Consider the following 13,009-nt stretch of genomic DNA (forward strand, 5'->3'; position numbering starts at 1 on the left):
AAGGTTTCTTAGAGAGATTTAAATGAATTTCTACCATTTCATACGTAGAGAGAAATGATGCATTATGACCGGTCAATCCAATCTCTTAACGGAATGAAGTGTATGTTTGATTTTAAATAAATGGAATTATAAATTATTAGTGGTTTTTACGAGTATTAACCTAGTTTTATAAAAAATGAATAGCATTCATCTGCCAAATGTAAAAGTATTTGGACTACAAGTGTGATTCATCCGATGAATCAATACAGTCGTCCGCCATACGTGGCAAAGTTCAAAACTGCCAGCAAATTAGAAACGTTTCGGCAATACATGATTTCGTTTCTCATCGTCAAGTTAGATTAGAAATACAAAACCGCCAAATTTCAAAGCGAACAATCAAGAAACTAAACATGGTTGCTTAGCCGATGATGGATTCTTCAAGAAATCCGGAAGAATACCCAATCCTTTCAAAACGACCACATTCCGAGAATGAGAATCTTGAAGATCGAATCAGCAATCTGCCAGATGCATTGTTGTGTTACATATTGTCTCTAGTTCCTACCATATGCGCTGTTAGAACCACCATTTTATCGAAAAGATGGAACACCCTCTGGACTTATGTCGATAACTATGACTTCGAAAACCCTAATGAGAAACATCAACATTTCATCGAGTTTGGGGAAACAGTCTTGAGGAACAGCAATGTATCATCGATTCGAAAATTTCGTCTTTCTTGTTCTTGGGGTGATAATGTTCATGGAATCTCTAAGCTTTATGTGTGGATTTGCACTGCAGTTGTGCGTAATGTGAAGGAGTTTGATCTCTCAATCAGAACGAAAACGCCCATCGAGCTTCCTAAAATCCTGTTTACTTGTGAAACCCTTGTCTCTTTGAAGTTATCTTCGACTAATTTCATCACAATTCCCGAAATTATTAGGTTTTCGAGTCTCAAAATCCTGCAAATTCGTCACTGGAAATGCATGGTTGATGATCCGATGAAGAACATTCTGGACTGTAGCCCTGTTCTTGAAGAATTATACCTTCAATTCGTCGTTTTTCAGAATCTGCAGAAACTAAATCTTCGTTGCTTCACGTTGAAACGATTAACGATTTCAACTCTATATCCAAAACCACTAAAAGAAAACTTGCTGCATGATGTTGTAATCGATACTCCTCGACTTGAATACCTTAATTTCGAAGACAGTCACTCTAATGGCATCGAACTGAATCAACTCCCTGTTCTAACTTCTGCAAATCTCCATATCTTTGGTCTTAATCTTGGTGTTTTCGAGTTCCTTTCTAGGGTTTCGAATGTGAAACATCTAATCTTGTTCCTTAAAGCTGGAATGGTAAGATATATTTACAATCTACTCCATTTATATTGTTATACCTATCAAACTAACTAAGCGATTTTGCAGGATGTTCTTCCTGTTCCTAATCTTCTGCTCATTAATCTGACCAATTTGGAAATTCAAGTAACTGATAACTGGGCGTTCGTCTGTTCTATACTCAAATGTTCACCAAATTTACAAGTACTTACATGCGAAAAGGTTAATCCTTCACATCATTATCATGATTCAGATTCCTTTACTTTATGATTAATGGGTAATTTGTGATTAGGCTGTTAGATGTAGCATAAATCGGCACCATGCATCAATCTGTGATTGGCGTGCACCAGTTGATGTGCCGAAGTGTTTGTTGTGTTTAACGAGGATCGAGATCAGGATTAATGGCTGTGATAATGAGATGGAACTGGTGAAGTACTTGTTGAATAATGCAATGGCGTTGAAGATGATGGTGATTCGTCGTTCTGTTAACTTTGTGAAGAAATGGGAGTCGAGGATTCTCAAGGAGTTGCTAAGATTTCGGAGAGGGTCGGTTATGTGTGAAGTTGTGTTTGGATCTTGAAATAGAAGTAGCCATGGATAATTAAGACACAAGTAGTGTGATTTTGATGGAAATGATTCTAAATGATCAGAACTAATATAAAACTAGAAAAATGACGTTCTTGATGAATGTAATTAATGAAAAGAAAATGCACACTTCAATAATATTTATTTTTAAATGTATCAGTATCATCTGGATAACCTGTTGAGGTTGATCTAAGATGATAGTTTGCATTTTCAGGTGATCAATGCAAGGTCTATCACACGAACCTCATGAGTAACTTAACTCACTATGGATAAACTTCAAGATATTAGAAATATCATCGATGACCTACATGACATGTTAATGAATCTTGATAAAGGATAAACTCGTGGTTACAGCAGCATACCATTCTTTTAGATAATAATATAACTTTGAAACAAAAAAAATGATCACATTGTTCCAAACCAAAAGAATCACATTTTACTTACCTCTACCTTATGCTAAAGTGAATCTATCCATAAATCCAAAATACTTGTAGTTTTCAACCTGTGACGTGAAATCATTATACAAATGTTTTTTTTTTATTCCTTCAAAAGACAATGTACAATGATGTCTTATTTCATGCAAAAATAACTGCATTAGTTTTTTGGTAATATGTTTAAAGAAGTTACTATTTTTATATATTCAATAGCATGCTTTAACATGTGCTGACAGTAATCGTAATAAGTATTACTAATAGCCAAACTACTTTGGTATATTATGTTTCTAGTCCGATATCAGAGTTTAAGATGAAACTATGAAGTATATAATATTAAATACCAGTAGAAACAAATTTATAACACAAAAAGCGCATCTAGTGTAGTGGTATCATAGTACCCTCCCACGGTACTGACCGGGGTTCGATTCCCCGGATGCGCAAATTGTTTTTCGCTTTCGCTTTTACTTATTTCCCCTTATGTAAAAAAGTTAAATTACAAGATAAAGTTAAACAAACCTTCCTCTTTCCCGGACTTTTCTCTTTTGATTTTTGACAACTCAATAATTTATAGTGGACATCATTTTAAAGTAACTTACCATAACTAACATTCCATGTGAACTATGGATGTTCCATGCAAAATCAAAGTGAAGAGAGTAAGCTACAAAAAGTAACAAAACACATGTGGAAGAGCGCTATAAGATCTCAAATTCTCAACTACGTGCAAGTCTAGGGCTAAACAAGGACAATTTTGATCCATCTCAAATGGCTATTAGGGATTAGATAAGTTTAGGAAGCCAAAAAAGTGGATGGAGGATGATGATAGTGGTGATGTTTTGCTTTGATTTGACCCATAAACAAAACCGATAAAAAAATTGTTTAAAAGTATTTATGTGAGTGATTTTGTATAAAAGATTATACAAAAAATGAGTCGATGTAGGGATTGATTGCAAACTGGCTAAAGAAAACAAGGTCAATGATGAAGAAGATAATGGTGTGTCAAACACATGCCACATAGATACATGGTAGCAAGAGTTAACAACTAATATACATGTAACATGTTTTTTTTATCACCTACGGTATAAAGAAAGTTTTAATAATCATTCATCATTCATCATTCATAAATAATAAACCAAGACACAAGAGTATGATAGTCCAAATCAAAGATATGGAGATGGAAAAGACAATCCACGTGAGCCCATATTTTAGAAAAAAATAAAATCAAATAAAGGTATAATAAAGATAGGCTATTATGATGCTTGATAATTTTGTTTCGGTATATTTATAAGGTTTATATAGAAATCATCTTTCATATAAATTACACGAATTTATGTATTCTCTATACTAAAATTAGATGTTGTAAAGGATAATACATAACAACAATTAAAAAGTAGTTTTTATAAGGACTTAAAATAGATACAAAGCTGTTTCGGAATATTATCTTTCCTATCATAATTGTATTCAATTTTTTTTTTAAATATTTAATTTTCACCGAAAGATATGTTAAACCAAAAAGCATTTAATGCGAGCAAAAGAATAATATTGGCGTTTATGAAATATTTTAAAGGTTTTTAATAAATAGCCGTGAAAAAAATCAACTAATAAAATCATAGATATTATGAAATCCGAGCAAATTATAATAACTGCTGAAGATTATTTTCAATTACTTTTTATTAAAAAACATTATAATGACTTTTGTAAATATATACATTATTTGATTACAAGTTTATAGCAAAAAGCCAAAAACTCTTAAATATATTCTGTAAAAGTTTATTTTATGAAACAAAAATTAACCAAGAGTATTTTCGTTTTACATGTAACGCGCTGTTGTGTGTTGTACTCAAAGCGAGTCCACGTTACCGTAGCCTATACTCACCCGCACTAAATTAAATCCCCTGCATTTCAGGTACAAGTAAACTAATAAATTGGCTGAAAATGCACTCGTGAGATTTTCTTCTTCCATTTTCAAGAGCACAAAAAAGGGAGCAAAAATTCGTTCTGCGAACTAGAGACCACCAAAAAACCCTAATTGAATTCAATCTTTTGGTGTCTCTTTTCGCAGATCCAGTTCACAAACATGGTTTCGAGTGCCAAGCTAAAATCTGTCGATTTTTACAGGTTTAGTTCCACTATTTTCAACTTATATTTGGGAATTTTTGTCCATGTGTAACTGTTATCATTGATGCTTCAGTGCTTGTGGACATCATAAGTTTGAAAAGTATGTGCTATTGCTATTGATGAGTAATTGCGTTGTTTACTTTGCATTTGGTAATTTTTTGCAATCGTTTCATGCGTGCATATCAATTGATCGTGGTGGTGTATTTGAGGCCCTGTTTGATGATTGTGCTCGATCTCTTTTGATGTGCTTGTGAATTTCGTTCAACTGATACTAACATTGCGGTTAATGTTGAAGTTGCTTAGAGCCATTTTTTTTAATCCGACATCGAGTAATGACGGATAGATTTAAGTCCGATAGTCACTGTGTTAGGGAGCAGGAGTTCTAGATCTCGAACTGAATTCATAGCTCAATTACCTCATGTTTTGAACCGATTTACTCCCATTTCGATCTGAAGCTGTAGAGACGGATTTCCCAGATTTACCCTAATTAATTAGTTACATGCATTTGCAATTGGCACAACATATTCAATTCAAGCGTTTTTCTGCAAAGGGGACTTGATTTCTTGAATTCCTGTGGATCTTGAAAGACTCATAAATGAAACAAGAAAGACCAGAAAAGGTGGCATGTTTTGACCAGGGAGTCCATGAAGATATTTATTGTAGATAGATAATAGAATGGTATAAGAGTAATGATGGAGATAGACTAAATGGATAATGCCTATGCTTGTAAGGTATCAACCATGAAAATCAAACTTACAAAAAGAAACCTTTAAGAGTCACTTTGTATTCAATAATTGGGAACTAAGTCAAGTCAAATTACATTACTACAGAATATTCTAGATCCACATTCCTACCAAAACTAAGATGCCTAGTCCTTCCAAAATAAAACTATACAATAAGCAGTTAAATGATTGATTGAATATAATGAAATACTTTTCTAATAATAAAATCGCCAACAATCAACTTAGTAACTTAGCCAATTACATATATATATTACATTGTAAGCCATTTCATATTTAATGACCAGCATGTGAATATTTTACATATATATGTCACATACACAATTGTCCAAAGCAGATAATCACTTTGTATTTACATGATTTATATATTCTTTAATTTTATGGCAGGAAAATCCCAAGAGATTTGACAGAGGCGTCACTTTCAGGTGCCGGCTTGTCTATCATAGCAGCTGTTTCCATGATGTTTTTATTTGGAATGGTAGGAACAAAGATTCTCATCCCTTTAAATACCTTATGTAGACTCTTGTTCACTAACAACTTATACATGCCTGCATTTCTTTTGTATTATTTTTAACCTTTATGCTTTTGTTTTTGTTATTCTTCATAGGCCATTGTTATCAACTGTTATTGACTTCTTTTTTGCTTTCATTGCAGGAGTTACATAATTATTTGAGCATCAGTACCTCGACATCTGTCATTGTTGACAGAAGTTCAGATAAAGATTACTTACGGATAGATTTTAATATTAGGTATGCCCCATGACAATTAATCTGCTTTTTTTTTTTTTTTTTATATCACAGTAGAAAGATAGTTATGATTTTAGTTGAAATGTCTATCATCTTAAATAATTCCAAATTTCCAATGCAGTTTTCCAGCTTTATCATGTGAGTTTGCATCTGTGGATGTGAGTGATGTACTGGGAACTGTAAGTTTCAAGATCTTACCTTTTAATTATTAATTTACATTTTAATTATCAAATTAAAATTCTCTTTCTCTATTTTGTTTCTGTTATTTGCAGAACAGGTTGAACATAACAAAAACAGTTCGCAAATACTCAATTGATAAACATCTAAGAGCTACTGGCTCTGAGTTTGACTCTGGACCTGTTACTAATATGCTCAAACATGATGCTGATAATGATGAAGAATATGGTGAAGGATCTGTTGCATTAAATGGACGCAATTTTGATAGAATTTCTCATCAGTATGTGAACATACAATTTACTCTCTTTCTTGGATGCTTTACTTTAATTTGCTGAACTTGTTCATGTTAAAATGATTTTCTAATATATAACAACATTTTGTTTTGGTCAAAATGCAGGCATTCAATTTTGGTTGTAAATTTCTATGCTCCTTGGTGCTATTGGAGTAACCGTTTGGTATTCCCATACATACCCTCCTAACTATTTTTAATACCAAAAAGAACATTTTAAGTGTATTCATTTTTTTCTTCCTTGTACAGAATTTTCAATAATACCCTTATATTTATTAGCTTTTTATAAACTTGACTTACAGCTTTTTTTTTATTACAATAACATTATAAGTTATATCACTAGACAATAATAACCAAAATAAATTATTCGTATATAGTTAATTATCATTTATCATATCATTGAAACAAACATTATCAATTGCGTTCAAAACATAAGAATTAAATTTAATATGTACGATAAATTACTATCAGTTGAATTTATAATATAATATTACAAATAACAATCTTACTAGTTTGTATATCATTATACAGTTACATAAACTAAAAGTACATAATATCCTAACTTGAAGGATCAAATTGTAAATTCCTTTTAACACCAAATGTTGTGCAAATGAATAGTATAACACCAAGTTTGGTGTAAAAATGAGTTTTGGTGTTCTGTTGGAGATTTACAAACTTTTTTTTTCGTGTAACAACTTATAAGTTTGCACATCTACTCTTAAATGATTTTTTTTTCTATGTATTTTAATATCCAAGATTTGTTTTACATTTTAACAACCTGTTTTAACATTTGTTTTCCATCCTTGCCTGCTATTGTGTCAGAAACCCTCATGGGAGAAAGCAGCCAAAATAATAAGAGAAAGGTCTATATATTTTAAGAACAAATTTATATTCACTAAATAGTAAGTTATCTCTGGTTATTACTTTCTGACTCAGCTTTGTGTTCCCAGACATGATCCAGAAATAGATGGCCGTATCATTATGGGGAGGGTTGACTGCACTGAAGAAGTTGACCTGTGTAGAAGGTAAAGAACCCTAATTTTGGTGAAGACAATGCATGCTTTAAAGATAATTTCATATTGATTGATCTATTTGGTTTTCAGGAACCACATACAAGGTTATCCATCTATTCGGATATTCCGAAAGGGCAGTGATGTTAGGTATGTGACTGTGTAATTTCTTATATTCTACTCTCTGTTTTGAATCTAAATTAGTAGATTATATTTCTCTTTACCTATTTTATTTTTTTTTCTCAAAAATAAATCAGGGATGAAAATGGGCACCATGAGCATGAATCATATTATGGCGACCGAGATACAGATACCTTGGTGAATGTAAGAACACTAAATTTGGATTTTCACTCCAAGAAACAGAAAATGACATCATCATTTAGGGCTATTTTCAATTATGAGGAAAAGTCGAAAAGAAGGGTATTTAGGACTAGAGACCAAAGCGATTCTCTGCCCTATCTTTTTGGACGAGACAAAACCTATGATGCCAAACACAGTACAACCTGACAACTTGTTATGTTGAGTTTTGTCTTTGTCCTGTCCTCTGATGGGACAAGAAAGTTGCAATTTTTGTCCTGTTGACATCACTCCCAACGATGTTTTGTTCCTGTCCTTTAGCTATTGCAATTCCTTTGATGCAGACAATGGAAGAATTGGTTGCACCTATTGCAATGGATTCACATCTGGCCTTGGAGGGTAAATCTGGAAAAACTGAAGAAAATGCAAAGAGGCCTGCACCATCAGAAGCAGGATGTAGAATCGAAGGGTTTGTACGAGTCAAGAAGGTAAACCCAATATGAGATTGATATTTAAAAAAAAAAAAACTGTTTTTAAATTGAAAGATGTGATGGTCATGGATGATGATGATGATGATGATGATGATGATGCAGGTTCCGGGGAATCTTGTAATTTCAGCCCGTTCGGGGTTCCACTCGTTTGATGGTTCGATAATGAACATGTCGCATGTGATTTCTGATTTTTCATTTGGTAGGAAGATCAATGCAAGGGTGATGAGTGATCTTAAGCGAATACTGCCTTACATTGGTGTAAGCCATGCCAAGTTGAATGGCCAGGCATATCTCACCGACCCTGAAGATCATGCAAATGTTACGGTTCGTAACCCCCATCTAACTTGCTGTTTCTCTTTCAAGTGTTACAAGGCTAAAATCGTCATTTTTTTATCCCCTCTAAAAAGAAACAGTCTTTGGTATGATGGAATTGGAGAACGAATGGAATGGTTCATTCCGATTCCATTGAAAAAAAATGTTGTTTGTTTACTTTTATCATTCCATCAAGGAATGTATTGAAAAATTGTAAATTTTTAATATAATCATTTTTGTTTATTAAGTTTTCTGATAGTTCATCTCATAATTTTAATAAAATTATAATTTATTTTCTAAATATTTTTTATCATCTTATTTGGGTTTTAATTAGCTTTAATTTTTTAGTTGTTTAAATAATGAATTATATAATTATAATCAAATAATATATAACTATACCTTGTATTTACATATAATAAAAAATGTAGGTAGAGCATTATATTCAAGTTGTGAAGACCGAGGTAATGAGGTCATCTCATCAACTGATTGAGGATTATGAGTACACAGCACATAGTAGCTTAATGCATGCTCATTCAGTCCCTGTTGTCAAGTTCCATTTTGAGCTATCTCCAATGCAGGTTTCAATTTTAAATATTCTACTTTTACCTCATTTTATTAATTTCCCTTTCAAACTGGTTGTAATTTTAACCATTGTTTCATGACCAGGTCTTGATAACAGAAAATTCCAAATCCTTTTCTCATTTCATCACCAATGTTTGTGCCATTATTGGTGGTGTTTTCACGGTGAGTACTACGTTATTAATCTCACACTTAAATATGATTATATTAAAATATACTCCACTATTTAAAAATAATACTCTAATCAACTTTTTTTATTTATATTTAGGTTGCCGGGATACTGGATTCGATTCTACACAATACTTTAAGACTGGTGAAAAAAGTTGAACTGGGAAAAAACTTTTAGTCTATGTAAACAACTTTTAGCATCTACCCATCACAGTTCACAGACCATTTTTACTTCATAAATCCCAACCATATATATAATAATATATATATATTTGTGTTAGAAAATTTTGGAATTACTTCCATCTATTTAAAAAAAAATGTGCTTCAACATGCCCATGAAAAGCAATATCTTTTTATTTATAGTTTTTTCTACCAATATGGACAATGTAAAAAGATGAAAGTACATGGCTATCATGAGTATGAAATTGTAATTATGATTATTAACTTACGTTTTTGGTCCTCGAGTACAATTTTGGTTCTAAATGTTTTTCACTTGCAGTTTTGATCCTTATTTGAGGTTTTTGGGACCAAAAGTAGCCATCTCACTTGGAACATGCACTAAAACCTCTAATAAAGATCAAAAATTGCAAGAGAAAGCTTATTGGGGTCAAAATTACAAAAATAATCTATTTTCAGGGACCAAAAATGTTATTTACTCTGAACTATAGCTGGTAAAAAAAAAATCTAAGTTGCTTATGCATCACACAACAGAACTAGTTTATTTCCTTGAATACATATATCGTATAATCACAACATTTATTAATAAAATCATAGTTACAACTTATTTGTGTATCGCACACACAAAACTCCAAGAATAAACAACAAAAGCAAACCATATCCTTTATGTAAATCACTCATGAACTCAAAAAACAAAGACAAGCGAAGAGCCCACAAAAGCAATAATAGAGTACACGAAACTTGTGACGATTGATGTTGCAACATTTGGGGATGGTGTCGGGTTATTATCTTCGGTTGCCGGAGCCGGGGGAGGAGACTGTGACTCTTCGCCGGCCGGAGGAGGAGATGGCGACTCTTCGCCTGCCGGAGCGGGAGACGGTGGAGAACTTGGCGGTGACCGGTGGCTCCGATCTGCCATGACAACGATCACAACCTTTTCGTTCTTTTTACAGTTATCTACAAGTCCGCTTATGAAGTAATGAGGCCCTGATTCATTCAGTTTGACCATGGAATGACCATCATCGTACTTTGCAATGGGTGATGCTGCATTGCAGTTGTCGTAATCTTCTTTTGTTACTTGAACCACCGAGTCCTTCCCAGATTCGTACTTGAACACTATAACCACACAAAAGAAAACAAAAATATACATAACAACGTTTTCAACTCATGATTATATGTTTGAGTCTGGTTTTCTCTCAAAAAGGGTCCTTAGTAGAGAAGTAAGACTCCAAACAAATATAAAATTACATATGACCGTGTCTAGACGATGTGAGACTACTACATTCCTCTTGAAGTGGTAGATTCCAACATTAATTCCATGTAAGATGTGAAATATATGATTTCTCTCTCCGGTCATTGGGAATAAAGACGAGACTAACATATTTAAAGACATATAAGACTATGTAGCTAAGACTGTGTATAGCTGATATGAGACTATAGAAGATTAAACAATAATGTATATGATATGAACTTACAAACCGTGTCTCCAACTTGAAAACGACTTCTTTCAGCCCATTGATTATATGAGGTTGATGCGAGACTCCAATCACCGGAACCTCCAACCATGAATTCAAACGCATTAGCATTCAGGATCAACAACAAAAAACTTAAGTGACAGATGATGATGACCGGTTTTGCCATTGAAAAGGTGAGAGATTTGAATGCAAGGATGTGAAGATATGATATGGGTATTTGTAGAAGTGTTTGGTTATAACGAGATATCTTGGGTGAGAGTGCAAAGCATATTTGATGTGAGGGGAAAATTGTCAATTACGTGCTTTTGTAAGGTTATGCTTTGCTTTACCATAATTTTAGAATATACTTAACTTGTGATTCGAGTTGATTTACAATATACTTAAATAATAGTATTTATAAAGTCATTCATAAAAATTAAGTTGATTAACAATCTCGTAGCGAAGACAAATCAAGAGGACATCCTATAGATATGTTTATTTCATAGTTTAGAATCAAAGTACTCATGGCCAACAAACAACTACCCGTCTATGGTATTAGATAGTTGACCGATGCAATAAGATATTCTTTAATCAAACATTATATATATATATATATATATATATATATATATATATATATATATATATATATATATATATATATATATATATATATATATATATATATATATATATATATATATATATATATATTAAAGTTATGAAAAGTTTGAACAGTGGCACTTTTTTTTTGTCAATTTTGGTCCTCCAACTTACAACATTAACCCTTCATCTTTATGCTTTTGTTCACAAACAAACCCTTCATCTTTATGCTTTTGTTCACAAACAACCCTTTCACTTTGGTTTGAATTTTTCATGACCCTCGCCTTTTATTACATATTATTAGTATTTAGTCTTTTGGCAGAAATGGTCCCTCATCATTATTATTATTATTGTTAGACAAAATTACACGATTGGTCCCTGTGGTTTACCAGATTTAACATTCTCTTTTTGGTTTTAAATTAATGTTTTATTTATTAGAAAATACCCACCAAATACCATAAACCCACCCACCATCTGCCATCACCACCACCACCACCACCGCCAAAATTACATAAAGGGTCTATATGGTTTACCCATGGTGACAAATTCAGTCCTACTACCTGAAAAGACCAAATTACCCTCACATTAACGGATAAAAAGCAACCAACATGTTACTTTACTTTATAAAGCAATACTTTCCGACCCTGGCAACGCTGGAGAATCTTTTCTAGTTTTAAGATAAAATAGTAATTAATATGTATTCACCAACTTCAATGCAATAAAAAAAATATTTGCTTTTATTTATAAGCTGTTCTAGGGGTAAGCATTTGGACCGAACCGGACCGGTTATGGAGAATATTGTGGACCGTGGACCGGACCGAATGAGTCGTGTCCGTGTCCGTGTCCGGGTTCGGGTTTTCCGGTTGTTGGACCCGTTTGGACCGGTACAACTTTAATTGCATAGAGTACAAGCCGTTAAAATAAGTTTTTGGGTTTAATATAACTCTTTAAAACGAATATGTTATTGAGTTTGATACGATACAACTTGTAAAAATGATTACGTTTCCGTTTCATTAATAACTAATCTACCTTGATGTTATAATATTATAACTTGCAAAATTAATTTTCCAAATAAAAGCAACTAACATATAAATCAAGTTCATCAAGATCATTTTCATATGATTTATCTGTCAAAAATACATAAAATTCAGAATTATAGTCTAAAATAATAGTTAAAAAGTTGAAATATTTCAGCTTTGATAGCTCAACTTTGAAGGATTGTAACTCACTGAATATAATACCAAAATCAACAAAATTATAGTCTAAATTCATCTACAAACTGTAAACTAAATGTTGGAAAAAACCGTAGGTCAATCCGACTTAAAACGAATGAGTTATGGTTGTTTAAAAATTTTCACAGATTACAAAATTTTAAAAATCTTGCTGAAAAGCTGAAATTTTTCAGCTTTGATAGCTCAACTTTGGAAGACTGTAACTCGATGAATATAATACCAAAATCAACAAAATTATAGTCAAAATTCATCTACAAACTGTAAATTAAACGTTGAAAAAAACCGTGTGTCAA

At 32.5% G+C, this 13,009-nt stretch overlaps 3 protein-coding genes and 1 non-coding gene across 4 annotated transcripts; 3 read left to right on the forward strand and 1 right to left on the reverse strand.

The window, feature by feature from the left end:
- The first annotated feature begins 353 nt into the window (after positions 1-353).
- LOC145125434 (F-box/FBD/LRR-repeat protein At2g26030-like) lies at positions 354-1,965 on the forward strand. The gene is made up of 3 exons (XM_079060896.1): positions 354-1,328; positions 1,398-1,529; positions 1,600-1,965. The coding sequence occupies exons 1-3, from the start codon at positions 405-407 to the stop codon at positions 1,885-1,887; spliced, it is 1,344 nt and encodes a 447-aa protein (XP_078917022.1). The 5' UTR covers positions 354-404; the 3' UTR covers positions 1,888-1,965.
- A 730-nt stretch (positions 1,966-2,695) lies between these two features.
- Positions 2,696-2,766, forward strand: TRNAG-CCC (transfer RNA glycine (anticodon CCC)). Its single transcript has one exon. It is a non-coding gene; the product is annotated as a tRNA-Gly (tRNA).
- A 1,490-nt stretch (positions 2,767-4,256) lies between these two features.
- LOC145123983 (protein disulfide isomerase-like 5-4) lies at positions 4,257-9,580 on the forward strand. Its single transcript, XM_079059190.1, has 15 exons — positions 4,257-4,441; positions 5,569-5,659; positions 5,836-5,930; positions 6,049-6,106; positions 6,200-6,384; positions 6,502-6,559; positions 7,216-7,256; positions 7,344-7,418; positions 7,497-7,553; positions 7,661-7,727; positions 8,045-8,188; positions 8,294-8,515; positions 8,932-9,081; positions 9,170-9,247; positions 9,351-9,580. Exons 1-15 carry the CDS (start codon positions 4,401-4,403, stop codon positions 9,426-9,428), a joined length of 1,440 nt encoding a protein of 479 aa, XP_078915316.1. The 5' UTR covers positions 4,257-4,400; the 3' UTR covers positions 9,429-9,580.
- A 373-nt stretch (positions 9,581-9,953) lies between these two features.
- LOC145123984 (early nodulin-like protein 9) lies at positions 9,954-11,114 on the reverse strand. Its single transcript, XM_079059191.1, has 2 exons — positions 10,903-11,114; positions 9,954-10,543 (listed from the first exon to the last, which is right to left on the reverse strand). The coding sequence occupies exons 1-2, from the start codon at positions 11,066-11,068 to the stop codon at positions 10,113-10,115; spliced, it is 597 nt and encodes a 198-aa protein (XP_078915317.1). The 5' UTR covers positions 11,069-11,114; the 3' UTR covers positions 9,954-10,112.
- Positions 11,115-13,009: the final 1,895 nt, after the last annotated feature.

Source organism: Lactuca virosa, chromosome 7 (assembly GCF_052849685.1).
Source record: "Lactuca virosa cultivar CGN04683 chromosome 7, Lactuca_virosa_CGN04683_v6, whole genome shotgun sequence".
NCBI classification, from domain to species: Eukaryota; Viridiplantae; Streptophyta; class Magnoliopsida; order Asterales; family Asteraceae; genus Lactuca; species Lactuca virosa.

Excerpts from the sequence above, each read along its gene's own strand:
- LOC145125434 (XM_079060896.1), top strand. The coding sequence starts at position 405 with ATGATGGATTCTTCAAGAAATCCGGAAGAATACCCAATCCTTTCAAAA. Across the intron at positions 1,329-1,397 it reads TGTTCCTTAAAGCTGGAATG|GATGTTCTTCCTGTTCCTAA; the intron begins GTAAGATATATT and ends GCGATTTTGCAG. Across the intron at positions 1,530-1,599 it reads AAGTACTTACATGCGAAAAG|GCTGTTAGATGTAGCATAAA; the intron begins GTTAATCCTTCA and ends ATTTGTGATTAG.
- LOC145123983 (XM_079059190.1), top strand. The coding sequence starts at position 4,401 with ATGGTTTCGAGTGCCAAGCTAAAATCTGTCGATTTTTACAG. Across the intron at positions 6,385-6,501 it reads TTTGATAGAATTTCTCATCA|GCATTCAATTTTGGTTGTAA; the intron begins GTATGTGAACAT and ends GTCAAAATGCAG. Across the intron at positions 7,554-7,660 it reads CGAAAGGGCAGTGATGTTAG|GGATGAAAATGGGCACCATG; the intron begins GTATGTGACTGT and ends AAAATAAATCAG.
- LOC145123984 (XM_079059191.1), bottom strand. The coding sequence starts at position 11,068 with ATGGCAAAACCGGTCATCATCATCTGTCACTTAAGTTTTTTGTTGTTG. Across the intron at positions 10,544-10,902 it reads TCAAGTTGGAGACACGGTTT|TGTTCAAGTACGAATCTGGG; the intron begins GTAAGTTCATAT and ends GTGTGGTTATAG.